This window comes from Gopherus evgoodei, chromosome 6, assembly GCF_007399415.2.
Source record: "Gopherus evgoodei ecotype Sinaloan lineage chromosome 6, rGopEvg1_v1.p, whole genome shotgun sequence".
NCBI lineage: Eukaryota > Metazoa > Chordata > Testudines > Testudinidae > Gopherus > Gopherus evgoodei.
The window spans coordinates 41095144-41118213 of NC_044327.1; the positions used below are offsets into that span (position 1 = coordinate 41095144).

General features: G+C 42.0%; 1 protein-coding gene across 1 annotated transcript; it reads right to left on the bottom strand.

Annotated features, from left to right (window-relative positions):
* Positions 1 to 753: 753 nt before the first annotated feature.
* Positions 754 to 23051, bottom strand: FXN (frataxin). The gene is made up of 5 exons (XM_030568060.1): positions 22941 to 23051; positions 16340 to 16437; positions 14926 to 15046; positions 7904 to 8001; positions 754 to 3883 (listed from the first exon to the last, which is right to left on the bottom strand). Exons 1-5 carry the CDS (start codon positions 23049 to 23051, stop codon positions 3730 to 3732), a joined length of 582 nt encoding a protein of 193 aa, XP_030423920.1. The 3' UTR covers positions 754 to 3729.
* Positions 23052 to 23070: the final 19 nt, after the last annotated feature.

Here is a 23070-nt window from a genome sequence, read left to right on the forward strand (position 1 = left end):
GTTGGATAACCGACTGCAATGCTGAGGCAAAATGGGACCAGATAGGTAGAGTGGAGTCTCTGACTGTCCCTGCTTTCCTGAGTTTGTCCAACCCTTCGCATTACTTGCTTCACATGGCTTTTGGTATCTGATTCTTTTATCCTTAATAAAAGTTAACTCCATATATAATTTTCTATCTGCAAAGTGGGGACAATATTTCTCTCTCATAGGAATGTCATTAGGATTAGTTAATGGTTTTTAAGTGCTTTGAAGATGAAGAATGCTACAAAGTGTTTTATATAGAATAAGACAAACGGAACAGAAAATGTTAATTGGTAACAGGAGCAGAGTCAAGATCAGTGAACTAACATCTACAAAATCATTAATTGTACCATTTTGATTTCTTAGTGTTACACAATTACCCAAACACAAACTGATAAAATAATTCAGCAACTTGGAGAGGTTAGCTATCTTGCTGAGGAGCTTGTTTTAAACATTTTCTTTCTCTAGATATTATGCCTATCAATCTTCCAGACAAAGCCCTGGAAAGGAGTGCATCTTTATTTTTTGTGCCCAGATCGATGTATATTATTTTCCTGTCATCTCTGGTATCTGCTGTCTTCTGTATAGGATGGGGACTGAGTACTTTATCTTGTAACTGCCAGTAATTCAACATTATGTAACATATGCATAGTCTGGGACATGACAACATAGATATGAACAATTTTTCCTTGTTTTACTAGTTTAAAAAAAATCTCAACAGCAGTGTGCAAATCATTTCTATTCTTTATGGACCATCCACATGATAGATCACAACAGCTCCATTTGTGCGCAGCAAATTTAAAACTTCTTGTCCTCACTTGCAAAGCTCATATCATGCAACTTGCACCTATGTCACCAACCTGTTCTTTCATGTCCCCTTTTGCCTTGCCCACCTCCAACTGCCTTTGACTTCTTTTTCGCACAGCCTTCTCTGTTCTTCCTATGCTGCCTTATACTTTGAATAGTCTTCCAAAAATTGTTTTGTTAAACATCTACATCACTCCCAAGAACTCACTTCTGCAACATCCTACAAACTTGAGTGGTTTATGCTCAAACACTCAAAACTGAGCCATTAACTCAAACACATGCCTAACTAACAATCCAGTTTTATCTCTCTATCCCATTTCATTACTCTTCCTGCCCTATTTCTGCTTATAAGAGTGAGACCAAATTTTTCAGCTGAAATTTTTGTTAAACATATTCAGGTTGACCAAAACAATTTGTGAATTCATGTCAAATGTGCTGCATGGTTTTGGGAAAAAACAAACCCACAAACACACAGTAAAAAAATTCTGAAGTAAAGGTGTTTAATTTTACCACTTTCTGAATGAAATGTTTAGATTTAAAACAACTTTTTGTTTTGATTTTTACTTCAATATTTTTTAAAAGGTTAAAAAAAACCTTTGAAACTAAATGTTTTGTTCAACCAAAAAACCCCAAACACCTCCATAAGCCACCCTCCCAACTTCTTTGTTGTGGGTCAACCCAAATTGGTCTTTATAATTTTTTTTGGTTCAGCCAGAAAATAAAAAAAATCAATTATTCACACAGCTTTACTGTGTATATCCTCACTTTTCAGTCTTATCCATTATTTAGACTATAAACCCATCCAGGGTGGGATTTTTCATTCTGTGAAACTAGTGGACCTAAAGAAATGAACTAATAAATTGGGGCTTTTCTTAACCTTCTATTTTCAGCCTTTTTGAATTCAGAACATTTGTCTGAGAGCATGATGCCACAACTGAAGCAAAGTGAGCAAGAGACAAGAGGACTTTAGCACCTATCCTCATGGTAATGGTACCCATCAACTGTGTAAACACATTGCGGCCTTGGTGCAGAGGAACAGATCAGACGGTACAGCAATCTACTTCTTGTCTGGTCTTTCCCAGTTATTAGTTGGGCCTGGGAAGTGGCCATTAGTAGAGCCAGCTCTCAGATTAGCACTTGCACAGTTGGTCATACTAACATCCATTAGTAAGATTTTCTACAACTGTAGTCCCATCCCCCGTCCCTCCCCCCAGTCCATTTTAATTGTTCTAGTTTTATATCTGCTCTGCGTAGTGGTGTGTTTTGGTCTCACCAACTCATACTGGTAGCCCTCACTGTATTTCCTTGATTTCAGAAGTAATTTATCAGAGAAGGTTTCAGGTGACTGACTCCCTTTTTCCTTTGGCTGAAACATACACATACATAGCACAGAATCTAATCCAGAACTGGCTCCAATGAGATGTTATTTCATATTTTAATTAATAGTGGCCAAGAGTTGGTATCAAGAATTCAATTTTAATCCTAAATAATAGACAATACCACCTAAGAATACTTATTCGATATATTTCAATAACACATTATATCAGTAACATATTAACCAACCAGGCAGCCATGTCATTCTAAACACAAGGAAGTTGTCTGGGGAACTCAGAACCCAAGAAAACGTTGCATTTCAAAATCCGTACCAGGCCTCTTTTAATGTAATGCTAAAAGCTTACATAAATGTGGCTCAGTCTTTCAAACCTGACAGCAAATTTGGGCTCCCTTTTTATATATAATTTTTTAAAAGAAATAATGGTAATGTTACGGTAAGGCAAATTTTATAGCGGCACACATTTGCATGTCACTTATTAAATTATTTTTTTTACAAGTTATTTGGTGTAATGTGTAGAGTGAATCACCTATTTTTGTCCTCGTTTCTTTTTATTTCTCAGCTAGTCAGAAGACTCCAGCGTCTCAGTTCTAAGAATGTAGCAACAACACAACAAGGTTTGCATCAGTGTGAGCCTTGCATTGTCACTTTGCCTTTGGCCTTGTGCCTCACTTCAACTACATGAGAAGTGCAGCATGAGCTATGCCAATGCAAAAATTGGCATGGCTTATTGCTGTTGGAACAGAACATCCTCACTTTGCTTAATAATAAATAATAATAATAATAATAAAGAGTTATATATTTATGCAATGTATGCTTACTCTATGAAGACACATAGGAAAAGGAAATAGAGAAAAGGTTATAAATCCCTTTCTCTACAACTGTGAATGTATCGTTAGACATTTAAACTAAATCAAACACTTTTTTCAGCTCCATGTACCTATTGGACCCCTGCTGATAGCAGGGCTGGAAGCTTAGCTTAAAAGGATAAGTCTGAAGGGGCAAAGGCAGAAATGTGGATTTCAGATTAAATCCTGTGATATTTTAAGAAGAAAATTCCTATTACACCTGTTATAGAAAAATTTCTTCTCTTCCCTCATTTTCTTTTAAACACAATAGACTCTTACACAGAATATTACCTTACTCCCCCCAGTTCACCTAATTGATTTCAGTGGAACCTGGGTAACGGTTCCACAATATGGCCTAAGATATGTAGCAGAGTTTTCTTTGGTCTTGAGATCCTATCTGTGCACTACCGATGAATCACCAACCAACCAGTCAGAACATAGCTGAGGCAACCAGTGTCCAATACCATACTCTTAGCTATGAATTTTGGAAGCAGTGACACAAAAAAATCCATATAACAAACACAAATCCACACACTAACACATAAACCTAAACACGCAGAGCTAAGAAAAATATATTAGGTTCACATTATTGTTACACAACATAGCGAAGTTGAATCAAAAAATGAAGACAAAAGTAGGACAAGGTGTTAACCTTAGGAACTATACATCAAAGAGGGGCAACAGGACAATGTCTTTTGATTTCTTCGAGGTAGACAATGATCAAGTATCACCTTTTCCAGAGTATACTAAGGGAGATAAGTCTATTTTAGTTTTCAATGCTGCTGAGAGTTCCACTGCTAGTAGTTCGTGAAGGGATACTCCATCATGAGAATACACCCAGTTTCTTCCAGTCCAGTCATAACGTTTGGGCCCACTAGAAAACAGAACATGTATACTGTGTAAGCATAGGTCAAACATTTCTGAAATTTCAGCCATCTTCAAACACACACCAGAAGGATGTGAATTACTAAGTTAAAGAAAGCAGCCAGAAGTAAAACAATATTTAGCAAGAAAGAGGTGTGTGGCTTATGGTCTCAGCATGGACTAGAAGCCAATCATCACCAAATTCTAATTCCAGCTCTAACACTGGTTCCAACATGTGGCCTTGAGGAACTCATTAAGGCCTAAATCCAGCGAAGCACTTAAGCATGCATGTAAATTAAAACATGCGAGTAGTCCTATGGACTTCAATGGGAGTACTTTTGCTTATACACTTCACTGGATCAAGGCCATTAAGGTCCTTCTCTCCTTCACTTGTTTTACCTTCTCTACAATCTGTAACAGTGGTAATAATACCTAACTCCTAAGAGTGTTATAAGAGTTGTTTGTAAAGTGCTGTATTAATATAAAGTATTAATTCTAACACAATAATATAATGTGCAAATGTCCAAAATGCTTCACGGCACAAAGCAAAGACTATTTTCTCTCTCAAGTTAAACATAATAGGATTAAATTACTAAATAAAAAATAATCTGCCATGTGGGAGATCTATATCTGAGAGCAATGTGGAGCTCCTGATGCTTCACTCCCACAACAAACACAGTAAGGGGAGAGTAAGGAGACCTGGATTCTATCTTCCAGACTCAGCCACCAAGCTTAGGCAGGCTCATCTGCCTTTGCCTCAGTTATGCACCTGGAAAATGGGAAGAATGATTGCAAGGATCTTTAATAAGTATTATTAATGAAGGCAGTTTTGACTTGTCAACACAGAAATCTATGTCTGCCATGGAGGGCATTTGGTGAAGTAGTAAGAAGGGAAGGATACAAAAGAATAAAAATGTCTGCAGAGAATGAAATACAAGGAAGTCTTGAAACCTCTTATCTCTGAAATCATATTTTAGGTCAAATTGTCTTGGGATTAGAGGTGATTCCAGGACAAACTCTGCTAGAAGACAGGCTGTCCTATACACACATGCCAGGCTGCAGTGTCTAAAAACTAACAAAAAAAATCGGACACCTCAATATTTAAATTATTCACAGTATCACAATGAATAACCTTCAGGGCATGAACTAAAAATATTAAGAACACACCAAGTTAAGTCAAAATGACTGGATCTTATAGGGACATCTCTTCTGCTGCATGTGAGCTGATGGCTGTTTTGAGTCAGGATTATGTGCTCCAATTATTTTATTATGTGTTTCTCACTGGTATGGCCTTTGCAAAAAGATGTAACTTTTTACTGTTACACTGTAATGTGCAATTCTGGAAGTGGAGACAGCCTATAAAAAGTTAGAATAGGATATGGTTTAGGGCAACTGGACTAAAACAAAATATTTTGATGAATGTTAATGGTTTTTAAATGTTACCTAGTAAATATCAAATCATTGTGCTATTATTTAACAAATATAAAATAATAAACATGTATAGTGCTTTACACCTTCAAAATGCTGTACATTTACTACCTTTTAATTATAAGGATCTTTTGAATTCTAACAAAATGCTAAGTGTTTATATAGTAAGTGTATTTCTCACACAAGAATATGAATACATTTAATAAAGCAGTAAAAGATCACGACAACCAAAATAATTAGGCCTTGTTTGTTAAAGACATTTTGCAATGTTTAAAAGCTTTAATTAATGGAGCTGCACTAAAGAGACTGTGCAGGTGGCACACCTTCTTTTGAATGTGCCAATTGTATATTGCCAAATAAATGCTTAGTTCACCTGCATGTGTGTAACAAAGCACAACACCCTGGAGCTAGAGAAATTCAATAGTAGTTTCCTTTTCTTGCCTCTTAATCTCTCTCTCTCTCTCTCGTTGCCAAAGTGGTCATTAACACTCAACAATTTTACATTTATTGGTAGCAAACACCACAATATTCAAAACTGTTTATTATTAGCAGCATTGCTTGCTTCTCCCACTTCTGTGTCACATCCAGGACACAGATGTTATGAGCGTTAGTTATAGTATATGCAGTACACATTTGCATACAGAAGTTACAAGATCTCTTAGCAGGAGCTGGAAAACTAAGTAAACATGTACTGTTTTCTTGCAGGAAATACACAAATGTTTGCCATACACAGATGCACATAAAGCCAAACCTTTACAAGGGAAAGAGATTTCTTAAACAAATGTGAAAAATTCTCTCAGGGTCAGGAGCTTTTAGCAGAGGCTATTTTTATCTATTTATTTTGTTGGGTGTTCCTTTCTTCATCCCTTGAACATACTGAAGATGAAAACTACTACTTACATTTTCCACAAATCTGTTATTCAGGAACATGTACTACTTCATTCAGCTAGTATTGGCTCATAAAAGTTAAATAGATTCAATTACAATATAAACTCTCTGACTTCTTAATCTCCAGATACGGATATAATAGAACCTGAACTTGTGTTTTATGCCTGAGGTTAAAAAAAAACTTTATGCTTAACTTGGATTCTGAGGCACTGTCTGCAAGTGTCTAGACATAAATAAAAAGGATTGTTTGATTCTTGCATATTGCTTCACCAAGATAAAACCCTTTGAAATGCAGTATCTTGTTTATTTAAACAAACAAGATTCTGGGAGGAGAGAGGGGTTAATAATAGGCTACAATGGCTTACCTAATATAAATGTACACCATTGGTCTTCCAGGGGGTACATCAACTCATCTAGATATTTGCCTAATTTTATAATAGGCTACATAAAAAGAACTAGCGAAGTCAGTAGAAACTAAAATTTCATACGGACAATTACTTGTTTATATTGCTCTATGTACTATAAACTGAAATGTAAGTATAATATTTATGTTTCAATTGATGTATTTTATAATGTATGTGAAAAAATAAGAAAGTAAGCAATTTTTCAACAATAGCGTGTGGTGACACCTTTGTATTTTTATGTCTGATTTTGTAAGCAAGTAGTTTTTACGTGAGGTGAACCTTGGGGGGTACGCAAGGCAAATCAGACTCCCCAAGGGGATACAGTAAGTCTGGAAAGGTGGGGAGTCACTGCTGTACACTGAAAACAGTTACAACAGCTTGGAAGGCAAATCATTACGGAGTATTTTAATTACTTAGATGGACTATTTAAAATAAGATGATTCTCTAAAAATTTCACTTTCAAAAATGTTAATCCTATTGCACAATAGCTTGATCCATTCCTGATTTTATAGTTAGTATGTTCTATTTGAATGACCTCTAAGAAATCTACCTGCATATGTACAGTGAATCTTTATGCTCTGTCTTTCCTTTTTAGCTAAACCATTCATCAACAATGCCAGAGAGATGAAAGACTCCCTCAGTCTGCTGCGGGGAGAGTGGCAGATTTCACTGTAAACTTTTGGTGAGGCCACTCATGGCATTCTTTCAACACATTCTGTATATCTCACTCCCAGTCAGAACCAACTGCAAAACCTGGAATGGATCAAACTGCTGCAGAAGACAAGGGAGAGGACACAGCAATCAAGAGCTCCACATTAAGAACTGCCCAAGATCAATAAAACCATCTCTCGATTAAACTGTAGAAAACATGCACACGAACAAAACAAGAAACTCGTACACAGGCTTACAGGGTCAATCCATAAAGAACAGTATTAGACCATAACTCAATCTCATTTCTCTTCCAGACAGTTCTTTTGTCACAGCTGTTTAGTCTTCTATGAATAGGCTACAGTCGCGTTCATAGTGCTTGTGAAAATTGGACATTTAAAAAATGGAACACATTTCATTAGATTATATATTTTACTGCACTAGTTTGTGGGTCAGCCTGTCCATTTCTGTCAGTCACCACCTGAAGTATAGTAACTAGTTGTTATACCTCTAGGGAAAATCCTATTGGGTGTATGTGTTGAGAAAATACACAAAATATATGATCAGGGAGGGCATTAAATAGTCCCCACAAGGCTAGCAGGCGGGCTTTTAATTCACTTCTGAATTTTCAGACATTTCCTAGCATGCAGATAATTACTTACCTAGTAGGAGAGGACAGCCAAATCTGCTTGTTCGGTGTCTGTCTGTTGATTACATAGGTTCCCATGTCTCCACCTAGTTTAGCTGTTAAAACTCCATTCTAAAGCATAAAAGGGGGAAGAGGGGAGAGGGAGGAATATTGATGTACTGTTACTTAATAAGAATTATGATTCTTCTTCTATAATAAGGCACTGTAGATATGAAGATCAAAACAGCAACTTGTGAGATATCTGCGTAAGCATCATCAGTGGAAATTCAAATCCTCCACAATCTGCTATGCCATTCTGCCTCACTGATGACTAGTGGGACCACCGTTAGATATAAAAACTTGTCAGTCTCCACAATGACATATATATCATTTGCGTCTGATCTAGACTCCAAGCTCTCTTGATCTGGACTTGTGTGTTGGTAATGCACCATCCACATTGTTAGGACTCAAATAAATAATGCTCCTGTGAGCTTTGACCTCTCTTCTGAGACTGCCAGCATGTGCACTAATTACTGCTCAATTGTGAAGTGGGGATTCTGTCCACTAGAAATTGGATTGAGACCATCAATTAATTTCAGAGAACATTCAACAGCTAGCAGAAAGCAACTATTTTTGTTCACTAACAACCTAAACCCGATTAAAACAGGTGGCCAGAGGCAAGAGGCTCCATGTCACATGATTGAATCTCCAAGCTATCCAGGTTTACTGTACTTTTCTGTAACTGTATATGGTCTCCAAATGAGTGGGACAAGTACATTCCCACATAACTTGTGATGAAGTGCCCAGATCCTGGATTACACCTCAGGAATGTTCCACTTCTAACTATCTGAGGTTAGTTTTGATTCACTTATGTCAATTTATAGAACATTTTCCAAGGAACTGTTTCTTTCCTTTGTACTTCCTTCCTTCCATCTCTGAATTACAGATTTACATTGGCCTGACATTTTCAGAAGGTAATTTTGGAGGGCAACTATAACTCTTTTGGAGAGTCCTAACTTTTAAGGGTATAAGACAGATACCACTTGGACTGAGTAAACCTGAGAGTGACCTCAATTACACTTAGAAAAAAATAGCAGTATTGTAGATTATGTACTGTGGGGCTACTTCAGGTATTAGGATAGCCGCATATTTCTTTTTCCTGACAGCCTCCCCAAATGCACTGCAGCCCACACTGTCTCACAGCACCTTTTGCGATCCCGCAATACCTTTTTCTGATCCAGAAGACAATTGCTAGATCTATTTTAATTTTCTTTAAGTAACGTTTTTGAAATTTCAACAGCATTTTACCTTGTGACCGAGTAGCTACTGAAAGTTCAACATTATTTCATAGCAAAAGCAGCACTTCCTCTGCCACATCAGCCAACCCTTTTGATTACTGACATCTCACAAGTGATGTGTTAATCTAAAGCCCAGCCCTGCTACTGTCCGAGTTCAGTAAAGAAACAAAGGTTGTTTGATTATTCTATATGGTATAGGGGGAAAAGAAGTGCAAATGAATAAAACACACCTCTGATGGTGCTAATTAATACTGAGTCATTCGATTTCCCTGCCAGTTATTTTATTTTAACTAGGTACTGCTTTAGCCTAATGTGACATGAGGATTAAAACTAACCTCTTCCCAGTCTCATTGGGATCTTACTCTTTATTATTTCCCGGTGTTCTAAGAACAGAATGAAATGAAACAGGTAAAACAAGACTACCTTGGAGAGCTCTGAATGCTACAAATTACAGTATTTCAATTAAATCATTTGCACAAATGTGTTAGTATATTCTATTAGCTAATGTTCAGAGCTATAAACAAGTGTTCAGCATTAACCCATAATGCATGCTGTATGTTAAAGTATACTAGTACCAAATAGGGTTCAACTGATCTAATAAGAACACTACAGCAACACTTACATTATTATGGGGCTTCTGTTTTTTGGGGGGTTTATTCATTTCATTTTTTCAGTTTTATTTTTTAGCATTTTTTAATTTTATTGAGATGTCCAAAAATTGGGGGCTTTGGGGGTTCTCTTTCTATATACTGTAAATTAATAACATATACAATGACGTTACTCACTACAGTAGTATATATGGTAATCAGTAATCTCTTTCGGCACCTTATAGACTAACAGACGTTTTGGAGCATGAGCTTTCGTGGGTGAATACCCACTTCCTCAGATGCATGTAATGGAAATATCCAGGGGCAGGTATATATATGTGTGCTAGCAAGCAGGCTAGAGATAACGAGGTCAGTTCAATCAGGGAGGATGAGGCCCTGTTCTAGCAGTTGAGGTGTGAAAACCAAGAGAGGAGAAACTGGTTCTGTAATTGGCAAGCCATTCACAGTCTTTGTTCAATCCTGAGCTGATGGTGTCAAATTTGCAGATGAACTGAAGCTCAGCAGTTTCTCTTTGAAGTCTGGTCCTGAAGTTTTTTTGCTGCAGGATGGCCACCTTAAGGTCTGCTATAGTGTGGCCAGGGAGGTTGAAGTGCTCTCCTACAGGTTTTTGTATATTGCCATTCCTAATGTCTGATTTGTGTCCATTTATCCTTTTCCGTAGAGACTGTCCAGTTTGGCCGATGTACATAGCAGAGGGGCATTGCTGGCATATATTACATTGGTGGATGTGCAGGTGAATGAACCAGTGATGGTGTGGCTGATCTGGTTAGGTCCTGTGATGGTGTCGCTGGTGTAGATATATGGGCAGAGTTGGCATCGAGGTTTGTTGCATGGATTGGTTCCTGAGCTAGAGTTATTATGGTGTGGTGTGCAGTTACTGGTGAGAATATGTTTCAGGTTGGCAGGTTGTCTGTGGGCAAGGATTGGCCTGCCACCCAAGGCCTGTGAAAGTGTGGGATCATTGTCCAGGATGGGTTGTAGATCCTTGATGATGCGTTGGAGGGGTTTTAGCTGGGGGCTGTATGTGATGGCCAGTGGAGTCCTGTTGGTTTCTCTCTTGGGTTTGTCTTGCAGTAGGAGGCTTCTGGGTACACGTCTGGCTCTGTTGATCTGTTTCCTTATTTCCTCATGCGGGTATTGTAGTTTTGAGAATGCTTGGTGGAGATTTTGTAGGTGTTGGTCTCTGTCTGAGGGATTAGAGCAGATGCGGTTGTACCTCAGTGCTTGGCTGTAGACAATGGATCGTGTGATGTGCCCGGGATGGAAGCTGGAGGCATGAAGGTAGGCATAGCGGTCGGTGGGTTTTTGATATAGGGTGGTGTTAATGTGACCATCACTTATTTGCACCGTGTTGTCAAGAAAGTGGACCTCCCGTGTAGATTGTTCCAGGCTGAGGTTGATGGTGGGGTGGAAGTTGTTGAAATCATGGTGGAATTTTTCCAGAGTCTCCTTCCCATGGGTCCAGATGATGAAGATGTCATCAATGTAGCGTAGATAGAGAAGGGGTGTGGGTGGACGAGAGCTGAGGAAGCATTGTTCCAGGTCGGCCATGAAGATATTGGCATATTGTGGGGCCATGCGGGTGCCCATAGCAGTGCCACTGATCTGGAGATATATATTGTCATCAAATTTGAAATAGTTGTGTGTAAGTATAAAGGCACAGAGCTCAGCAGCCAGTTGTGCTGTGGCATCATCAGGGATGGTGTTCCTGACAGCTTGTATTCCATCTGTGTGTGGGATGTTTGTGTAGAGAGCCTCTACATCCATGGTGGCTAGGATGGTGTTTTCTGGGAGGTCACCAATGCATTGTAGTTTCCTCAGGAAATCAGTGGTGTCGCGGAGATAGCTGGGAGTGCTGGTGGCATAGGGTCTGAGTAGAGAGTCCATATATCCAGACAGTCCTTCAGTGAGAGTGCCAATGCCCGAGATGATGGGGCGTCCAGGATTTCTGGGTTTGTGGATCTTGGGTAGTAGATAGAATAACCCTGGTCGGGGCTCTAGGGGTATGTTGATTTCTTCTGGTGTTAGTGTAGGGAGTGTCCTGAGTAGATGCTGTAGTTTCTTAGTGTATTCCTCAGTGGGATCTGAGGGAAGTGGCCTGTAGAATTTGGTATTGGAGAGTTGTCTGGCTGCCTCCTTTTGATAGTCAGACCTGTTCATGATGACAACGGCACCTCCTTTATCAGCCTCTTTGATGATAATGTCAGGGTGGTTTCTGAGGCTGTGGATGGCATTGCGTTCTGCACGGCTTAGGCAAGCGATGTTGTTGTTCCACGATTTCTGCCTGTGCACGCCGGCGGAAGCATTCAATGTATAGGTCCAGGCTGTCATTTCGACCCTCAGGAGGAGTCCATGTGGAGTTCTTTTTCTTGTGCTGTTGGTGGGAGGGCACCCGTGTATCAGTGCACTGTTCAGTGTTGTCCTGGAAGTATTCTTTGAGTCGGAGACGGCGAAAGTAGGCTTCCAGATCGCCACAGAACTGTATCATGTTGGTGGGGGTGGCAGGGCAGAAAGAGAGTCCCCGAGATAGGACAGACTTTTCTTCTGGGCTGAGTGTGTAGTTGGATAGATTGACGATATTGCTGGGTGGGTTAGGGGTACCACTGTTGTGGCCCCATGTGGCAGGTAGGAGTTTAGACAGCTTACAGTCCTTTTTCCTTTGAAGAGAGGTGAAGTGAGTAATGTAGATCTCCTGTCTTATTCTAGTGAAGTCCGTTTGTATAGAAGTTTGGTTATTAATGAGAGTCTCCGGGTTGGAGAGCTCTTTTTTGATGTTTTCCTGTTTGCTGTATAGGATGCTGATCAGGTGGACACAAATCAGACATTAGGAATGGCAATATACAAAAACCTGTAGGAGAGCACTTCAACCTCCCTGGCCACACTATAGCAGACCTTAAGGTGGCCATCCTGCAGCAAAAAAACTTCAGGACCAGACTTCAAAGAGAAACTGCTGAGCTTCAGTTCATCTGCAAATTTGACACCATCAGCTCAGGATTGAACAAAGACTGTGAATGGTTTGCCAATTACAGAACCAGTTTCTCCTCTCTTGGTTTTCACACCTCAACTGCTAGAACAGGGCCTCATCCTCCCTGATTGAACTGACCTCGTTATCTCTAGCCTGCTTGCTAGCACACATATATATACCTGCCCCTGGATATTTCCATTACATGCATCTGAGGAAGTGGGTATTCACCCACGAAAGCTCATGCTCCAAAACGTCTGTTAGTCTATAAGGTGCCACAGGATTCTTTGCTGCTTTTACAGATCCAGACTAACACGGCTACCCTCTGATACTAGTAATCTCTTTGTAATGGTCCCCAGTGCACTTTAATGTAGTACTATTGCAAACAAGACTATGTTATAATGCAGTAGGAAGCTTTCAGTGCGCACCAGCAGGGTCTACATGGACCAATTAATGCACAACACATTAGTGTGCCTTAGAAATCACACTCCTGCAGTTTGCATTACTGCTCCCTGGAGACAAGCTCTTAGATACAAATAATCATTTCTGGTGTTTTTTCCAGTGTTTAATGGATAAACACTTTTTTCTTTTTTTTTTTTTTTGGTATTGGGTACTTTAATAGGTTAAAAGCTAAAAATCAGAAGCCTTAATGATGTATCAGACATAACAGAGATGATCTTTGCTTTCACATTGTAAATTAAAGAACGATTATTTTCAAACCCTGGTATTCACACATTCATTCTGTACTATTCATGAAACATTGGAAAATACATTTTAAAACCTTTTTTAAAGGTTAATTTAATATAAAACTCTTGAAAATTAATTTTTCATTTTTGTGCACAGCTAGTATGAAACTACTGCATGCTGTTATGGACATTAATAATTTCTGCTAACAGGATTACTCTCCAGGGAGACTTTTTCCAGCGTACCACATATTAACTGAATGGAGAATTTTAAAAGGTAGGATATTACAACTCTGCCAGTTCTTTTCCAAGTGTGCCACCCTGTGGCTTGTCATGTTACTAGTATTTTCATAATTTGAAGCCAGTCATAATGTACATATTAAAACTGATATAAATAAACATCCTCCAAACCTTTCAGTAAGTACATGCCAAAAACACGACATTGAAAAGTTACTGGAGAGAAAGGCAATTCAAGTCAGGAAGCATATCAAAAATATTTACTCTAAAGAAAAAAACACAAAACCACACTTTTTGGTGTTATTTTTTCTATTTAGTTTTCAAAATATTCTTTATATTGAATAGATATTGAAAAGTTAATAATCACAGCTTTTCAATATCTATTCAAAACACTAGGAGCTGAATAATACATTGGTATTATTTACTGGGAAAGTTACAGGTAAAATATTAATTGAATATTTGACCAGATCAATTACTTACCAGTTTTGCAAATGTAAAGAGAGGCTAAGGTGTTATTTTCCCATTGTGCATGTACTTCTGTGAGATAAACAGTGAATGTAGTGCTGAGAAAAGCTGACATTTGGACAGACCTGAAGACTAAAGGCCTCTATACACAGAACACAAGCTCCAGCTGCCTATTTATGTACACCTAAATCCTGATCTGGTGGAGTCAATAGTTGGGAACCTCCACATGGGGATGTAAACAAGAAGCAGCTATTATTTCAGTCCAAAGACGGGAATAGTGCAGAAGCTATGTTGCAGCCAGTGGCCTGGGTTAGATTTTATTCTCCTCAAATCAAGCAAAGCACAACAGCATACAATTTGATTGATTCCACCAACTGTAAATAAACTGATAGGTATTTGAAAATAATTTTAGCTACCAGCTGTCACTTTCACCAAGATAATTCAAAAGTGACATGTGTAACACCAGTATCAGAGACCAGTATAAAAGAGATCGGAAACCAATTTCCAGTCTCATGTAATAATGGTTTAACTCTCATAAAAAGAAATTCATCATTTAAATACTATTACAATTCTTTAAATCTTAAAAGTGTATTATATATTTTTTCATCAAAAAAGCTGCCACTCCCTCAATGAGTAAAATCAAATTTAAAAACTTGGTTTTCAGATATATTCAATTTATTTATTCAGTGTGAACGGTTTCTGAAATCTTAAACTTTTGCACTAAAGATTAGTTGAATGATGATATTTCCCCCAAGGAAAAACCCTAGAATAATTACAGCAGGAACAGAAACTGTAAAATATACCCCAAAGGAGACATCGTAATCTTCAGGTGTAAAAGGCTTGTCTGCTAGATCCTCAAAGAAGTCTGCTAACGAGTCCAGTGTTTCTTCAGCAAGTTTTTCATAAGTAGGCTCATCTAAAGAACTGTAGTGGCACGTAAACAAATCTGAGATTAGCAGGAGAAAATACATATTACTTTAGCATGAAACTCTTTCCTATAACAAATACAAAACACGAACAGTATTATCTTGGGAACATGTTAACCATGAGATAATCACATGCAATTGGAGGAGGTGATTTCTCACAAATTGCCATATGCCACAAACCACCTTATAAATTGAGGTAGAATTTTAAAACCTGAAATTACAGATAGCTAATTGGACTAAGTATGTTTCTTTCCCCAGTTACTTAGACTCATAGACTCATAGTCAGAAGGGACCAATCTGATCATCTAGTCTGACCTCCTGCACAAGGCAGGCCACAGAACCCCACCCATCCAATTCTGTGCCCAGAACGTTATTGAAGGCAGATCTCTAGATTTTAAAATACAACACTGTTGCGGAAGTACTCTGTACATGCAAGTACTGCTTAATCTTTAAGGTAAATCTAAATAATTTATGTTTATAAACATACAGTATGTTGTTTATAGACACATATTACACAGGAAATAGCAACTGTATGTATAAACAAAGTTGTAAAGATGTCAACATTTAGACACATCCTGTTTACATACAATAAGTGACTTCCTCTTGTGGAAGTCCCCATTCATTCCAATAAAATAATAATTGTGCACTTCTACTGCAGTTTTCTTCCAAGAATCTCAAAGTTTGTTACAAATATTAGGTGAACCTCTCAACACCTCTATTTTACCAACAGAGAAATGGAGGCAGCTGCAGATCTGGAAACCTGGGTCTCTTCACAGAAAAAAAGATTAATTTTGAATCCATCTCAGCGGTGCACTTTAACCTAGTCTGTGCATCTGGGTATTGAGTATGTATATTTATAACAATACACAATTCAGTGAAATGTTTTCAGTATCAAATGTGGCAACACAAAATAACTAGTTACCATAAAATACTGCAAAGTTACTTAATACTTTGAATTTCTATAGCATCTTTCATTCAAGAGTGCCTCAGACCACTTATCTGAGGTACATTGGGGAATCATTTATTCTACCTTACAGATGGGAAAACTATGGCATGAGAGGTTAAGTGATTTCCCAAGTTCACACAGGAAATCTGTGGCAAACCTAGAAATAGAATTCAGAAGTGAATCATTCCAAGTCCTTTCCTTACCCACAAGACTAGCCTTTTCCCTTAGCTCATGTCAACAATCACACTATATTAATTTTCAGGGCTGCCTCATCTACAGATGGTTTCTCTGGAATCTGTAAGCACTGTCAGAATTCTCATATAAATAATTCAGAATAAAACTTACCTTTTGTCATTCAAAGTTCCTGCATTTCTTAAATTAATAAACTGAACACTTCTGTTTTTAACCTTTAGAACATGGTCTAATTGTTGCAGATGAGAATCCTAAAAATAAATTAAATTAAACGTTAACAAAAGTAATGGTACAAAATGTCAATTTTTGTCATATTTAAGAAACAGAATCCCAAAGCCACTTTTTTCCCCCTAGTTAAAGGTTCATTTGTTATCTTACAGGACCAACAAAGAAGCAAAAACTATCACAGAAATTCCAGTCCATACGTCTATTGGTATTCTTAAGGCAGAAATGCATGTTTAGGACACTCTTGCCTTTTACTACTTAGTAGGAAAAATGATGTTGTGTTTAAGGCACTAGACTAGAAAACAGGAGATCTGAGTTCTATTCCTTTGTTTGTCAAAGACTGCCTAAACAACCTTAGACTAGTCACTTAGGCGAACACTTTCAAAATTGTCCACTAATTTGGTGCGCCTGAGTTCATGCACCTGGAGTCAGATTACAGCCAGCGCTGAGCACCCACAACACGAGTTGAAATCAATGAGAGCCATGGGTTTTCATCACTCTTGAAAATTAAGGGTATGGCTACACTTGCAGCTGTACAGCGCTGGGAGTTACAGCTGTCTTCGTACAGCTGTGTAGGGAAAGCGCTGCAGTGTGGCCACACTGACAGCTACCAGCACTGCCGCGTGGCCACATTTGCAGCGCCGTTGGGAGTGGCTGAACAGGCATTCTGGGATACCTCCGAATACCTCTGGAGGCCAATTACAGCGCTTTTGGTGGCCACACTGGCAGAGCAGCGCTGCATCACCAGCGCTGCAATCATTATACCTCAGGCAGGAGCACAGTCAGCGCTGCAGCCAGGGAGATACAGCGCTGTATGTGCCTTGCAAGTGTGGACGGTGAGTAAGTTGCAGCGCTGTAAACCGACCACCAGTGCTGCAACTCTCCAGTGTAGCCAAGCCCTAAGTCCTAAATGTCTAAAGGTGAGTACTCTGAATTAACTGTCATTTTTGAAAATGCTGGTCTTAATTACAGTTTCCACACCTCTAAAATGGGGTGTTGCAGGTATATATTAATAGTTTCTAAAGTACTCAGATACTACAATAGAAAGCCTATAAATAAGCTATGTAAAAGAAAGCTAGAAACTCGCCTAAAGTGGCAGCACGCTAACAGAAACATTCTAATTCCCCAAACTAATCTTCACAATTTCATATGTTGGGGATTACAGTCACCATGCTGCTTGTCTTCAGACAAGCTGAGACCACCACCAAGTATGTTGAATACTGAGCATCCACTCCCTATTGTCTCCATAAAGATGGGCTTACCAGGCCTTGTCTAAACTGGGGAAAATTTAGCAAAAAATTCAAACCAGTTAAAACCTTTTGGACCCACAGCACAGACAAGGTTCTAAGGGCTAGAATAGTTGTTAATTGGAGCTCTCTGAAAGCTGTTAATTAGTTTGAAAATTGGTTTAAATTGCTGGGGAAATGTCCTCCCTACAAAGTATTCAGTTTTGGAGGTGATGCCTGTGGACTTCACTCCACTAGAAAATGGCCTGAACACTAAATTCATCTCACATAGAACACTGTAATTACTGTTGTTTTCGGAGTGTCACTGAAGGAGTAATTTGTGTACTGAGGACTGCTGGGTGTGGTTGATCATTTTTTGTCTCAGACCAACACGAGGATATAACAACACTGGAATGTATTTCATAAAGCTCCTCAACTATAGCAGGTCATAGAATAAGACAGAGGCCTTGTCTACACTACAGAGTTGCAGCACTGGTGAGGGGGTTACAGCGCTGCAACCTAGGTGGTGTACACACTTGCACAGCACGGCAGGTGCTGCAACTCCCTGGTTGCAGCGCTGGCCGTACACCCGGTCGAGCCTCGGGTGTAGAGGATCCAGCGCTGGATCACCAGCGCTGGTCATCAGGTGTAGACACTCACCAGCGTTTTTACTGACCTCCGTGGCATAAGCAGGTATCCCAGCATACCTGAGAAGCCTCTCTGGTAATCATGCAAACTCCACTGCCCTGGGCTCACCTGACCCCTCCTTTAAATGCCCCGGGAATTTTAAAAATCCCCTTCCTGTTTGCTCAGCCAGGCATGGAGTGCAATCAATCAATCAATCAATCAATCACTCAGCGACCATGCCTCCACGCACCAAACGAGCCCCAGCATGGACCAATGCAGAGCTGCAGGACCTCATTAGTGTTTGGGGAGAGGAGGCTGTGCAGGCACAGCTGCGCTCCAGAAGGAGAAATTATGATACCTATGGGCAGATATCGCAGTCCTTGATGAGAAGGGGCCATGAACGGGACGCGTTGCACCAGGGTAAAAATTAAAGAGCTGAGGAGTGCTTACTGCAAAGCCCGTGAGGGAAATCGCCGCTCAGGAGCTGCCCCCACAACCTGCCGTTTTTACAAGGAGCTGGATGCCATACTTGGGTGTGACCCCACTGCCAATCCTAGGAGCACGATGGAGAGTTCAGAGCAGGGAGAAGTGGGGGAGGGTGTAGAGGACGGAGACAGTGAGGCTACTGGCGTGGAGGGAGACACCCCGGAGTCCCAGGACACATGCAGCCAGGAGCTCTTCTCAAGCCCGGAGGAGGCTAGCCAGTCGCAGCAGCTGGAAGCTCATGTTGAGGAGGAAGCTGAGGACCGTGCTCGGGGTAAGTAGATTTCTATGTTTTGGGAGAGGAGGATTTTGGTTATGGCTGCCTGCATGCATGCCTAAACGTGGAATAGCCCATTGATTTGCTCTATCACGTCTCCGTAATCTGCCTCGGTAATCTCTTGAAATGTTGCTGCAAGAGCGTTTGCAATTTGCTTTCTCAAATTGATCGGGAGAGCCACCATGGTCCCTGTCCCGGTCAGGCTAACTCGTCCGATCCACTGTGCAGCGAGGGCTGGGGGGACCATGGCTGCACACAGGCAAGCTGCATAGGGGCCAGGGCGGTATCCACATTCCTGTAGAAGACCCTCCCTCTCTTCCCAGGTAACACGCAGCAGTGATATGTCTGGCAGTAGGAAACCTTGTTGAGAGTTTAGGGATAATTGAGTGCAGGGCACCAGGTTCGCGTTTCCCCAGCCCATGGCGCTCTGTTTTTAATCCCCCCCTCTCAGCACGTAGGTAGCCACGCGGTGTGCTCCGGTGTTCCCCCCCCCCTCCAAGCAGGCATCCAGCACCGCGGTGTGCCCCGGTGTTCCCCCCCCCAGCAGGCATCCAGCACCGCGGTGTGCTCCAGTGTTCCCCACCCCCCCCCCTCCAAGCAGGCATCCAGCACCGCGGTGTGCTCCAGTGTTCCCCACCCCCCCCTCCAAGCAGGCATCCAGCACCGCGGTGTGCTCCGGTGTTCCCCACCCCCCCCTCCAAGCAGGCATCCAGCACCGCGTTGCTTCCCCCCCCCTCACCAGCAGGACAGTGTGAACGCGGACCATAGACCACCCCACCCCCCCAAGCAGCTAGCTCACCACCTTCCTGTTCACTACTGTCCCCTCTTCAGGACACCAGCTACCTCCTGTACCCATTGCTGATAAACCCCAGTGACCCACTGGTCAATTCCCACTCCCAAGGGGAAATCGGGGCAAAACCACTCACCCCATTGCTCGCCATGACTTAGCTTGCCTGCCCTCTCTGTGTTATGTGAGGTATGTGAGAAGGATGCTACCAAAAGTCTAAAAAGTCCTTCAACGTGTGATAATAAACAATGTAGCCTCTGTGTATTACATGTTTCTATCTTTCTTTTTTCTAGTGACCTTGACTGCTGCAGCCGGATCACCGGCCTCACGTAGGTTGCAGAACTTGAGACGGAATTAGAAAATCAAAAGAGGAATTGATGAAATCTGTTATGAGCCACTACAACAGAGAAAGTAGGAAGACAGAGGAATAGAGAGAGAAGACCTATGAATGGAGAAGCAGTGTACATGAATGGAGAAAGAGTGTACATGAAGGGAGGCAAACAGAAAGCAGGAGAAAGGAATTGTCTTCCAAAAAAAACCACAAAGCAGATGATAAGCCTCCTGGCTCGCCAAACTGACTCTTTCGAGTCTATTGTAGCCATGCAGACAAATATGTACCGTGGTAACCCACAGCCCTCCCAAAGCCTTCTTCCTTGTTCCCCAGTATTTCCACAAAACAACTTTCTCCAGCAGCCAGTTCCTTATTATCCCCAGCTGCCCCCAACACCTGTAAGATCACCTACCAGCCCTGAGAACTATAATTCTTACCCTGTTCACTCCACCCCCATTATTCTGCAGCACAGTAATCCTGAATTGCAGCAGACATTGAATAGTGATCAAAATAGGACATATTAAAACCTAAGAATCTACAGTCCACCACCCCAACCCCCTTGCCTGTTATGTACTGTATGTTGAATAAAGTTCTTTTTTTCTATTTCACTACGTTATATTGTTGCTGGAAGTGGTAAATATTATACACCAAGGTAAAGCAAAGCACATCAAATGCATCAAACATTACTGTTGGCTCTCAGCATCAAATTGCTCCCTTAAAGCATCCCTAATCCTGGAAGCCCTTTCCTGGGCCTCCCTATTAGCCCTGCTCTCTGGCTGAGCAAACTCATCCTCTAAGCGTCGAACCTTGGAGGTCCATTCCTCACTGAATCTTTCACCCTTCCGTTCACAAATATTATGGAGGGTACAGCACGTGGATATAACAGCGGTGATGCTGCTTTCCACCAAATCTAGCTTCCCATAAAGACAGCGCCAGCGTGCTTTCAAACGGCCAAAGGCACACTCCACAGTCATTCTGCACCGGCTCAGCCTGTAGTTGAACCGGTCCTTGCTCCTGTCAAGCTTCCCTGTATATGGTTTCATGAGCCAGGGCATTAAGGGGTAAGCAGGGTCTCCAAGGATCACAGTGGGCATTTCGACGTCCCCTACTGTTATCTTGCGGTCTGGGAAAAAAGTCCCGGCCCTCAGCCTCCTGAACAGGGAACTGTTCCTAAAGATGCGTGCATCGTGCACCTTTCCAGGCCATCCTGAGTAAATGTCAGTGAAACGCCCACGGTGATCCACAAGCGCTTGCAGAACCATGGAGAAATACCCCTTGCGATTAACGTACTCTGATGCCAGGTGGGGTGGTGACAGAATAGGAATATGCGTCCCATCTATTGCACCTCTACAGTTAGGGAACCCCATTTCTGCAAAGCCATCCACAATGTCCTGCACGTTCCCAAGAGTCACGGTTCTTCTTAGCAGGTGCGATTAATGGCTGTGCAAACTTGCATCAGCACCATTCCAACGGTAGACTTTCCCACTCCAAACTGGTTCGCCACCGATCTGAAGCCGTCTGGAGTTGCCAGCTTCCAGATTGCAATAGTCACCCGCTTCTCCACTGGCAGGGCAGCTCTCAATCTCGTGTCCCTGCGCCGCAGGGCAGGGGCGAGCTCAGCACACAGTGCCATGAAAGTGGCTTTTCTCATCCGAAAGTTCTGCAGCCACTGCTCGTCATCCCAGGATTGCAGGACGATTTGATCCCACCACTGAGTGCTGGTTTCCTGAGCCCAAACGCGCCAGTCCACGGAGCTGAGCACGTCTGTTACTGCTACAAGCAATTTACTGTCTTCACAGTGAGGCGATTCAATATCATCGTCTGACTCCTCACTGTTACTGGCACTCTCACTCTCATTTTGCAGCTGAAGGAATAGCTCCACTGCCAAGCGCGATGTGCTGGCAACATTCATCAATAAGGTCGTCAGCTGCTCAGGATCCATTTATAACAAAAATCGCAGAAAAAGCGCTGTACAATCACAATGCCGCCAAACTGCTCGGAATGTGTAGCAAAGCACCACGGGGCGTTGGAACAGGAAGCGGAAAGACACTCACACTTCCTTCCCCTTCCCACAAGCCACAGCGCCGAAATGGGACGAGATGCTCTGTGGGATAGCTGCCCACAATGCACCACTCCCAACAGCGCTGCAAGTGCTGTTAAATGTGGCCACACTGCAGCGCTGGTTGCTGTAAGTGTGGCCACTCTGCAGCGCTGGCCCTATACAGCTGTACTAACACAGCTGTAATTACCAGCGCTGCAAAACTGTAAGTGTAGACATACCCAAAGAGTTTAAAAGCCTCCCTCCCACGATGCAATGGACGGGGGGGAAGGGGCTCAGCAGCATTTCAACCTCCTACTAACACTTTTCTCTGCTGTGTTTGCATGCTGTTACCTCCGACCCTGACTGCCATCACTCACGCAGCAGGCAGATAGCCAGTTTCAAGACAAAATGACAAAGCATTTAAGGCCGCATAGTCTGACACTCCCCGCCTCTCAACAGTCCCCTATGCAGCGCTTTGCATTGACGGGGGCTAGGAGCGCTCCAGCTCCGTCCTGCATCGCTGCACGCTCGCAACCCTGCTTTTAGGAGGGGGAGGGGGGCTTGGGCGTCTCGGGCTCGGCGACAATGGGAACGAGCGGATTTGAAACAGCTCATGGAGACTCGCCCGGCAAATCCTTCAGCGATGCCGGAGGCGAGTCTCCGGGGGCGGGGGGGGAGCGGCTCCCTGCCCCAACCCGCACGCCGGACAGGGCGCCGCTCCGCCTGCCCCAGCCGCGCCGCGCGGCTCGCTACTCACCGGCTGGCGGCAGGAGGCGGCCGGTCCCCCGAGCGGCCCGCGCGCCCGCCGGAGCCCCGCGGCCTCGCGCAGGCCCCACACCGCAGAGCGCGCCGGCCCCGGCCTCCACATGGCGCCGCCGCCGGAGGAG

Excerpts from the sequence above, each read along its gene's own strand:
- FXN (XM_030568060.1), bottom strand. The coding sequence starts at position 23,051 with ATGTGGAGGCCGGGGCCGGCGCGCTCTGCGGTGTGGGGCCTGCGCGAG. Across the intron at positions 15,047-16,339 it reads GGAACTTTGAATGACAAAAG|TTCTTTAGATGAGCCTACTT; the intron begins GTAAGTTTTATT and ends GTGCCACTACAG. Across the intron at positions 8,002-14,925 it reads ATTACGATGTCTCCTTTGGG|AATGGAGTTTTAACAGCTAA; the intron begins GTATATTTTACA and ends TTTATGCTTTAG.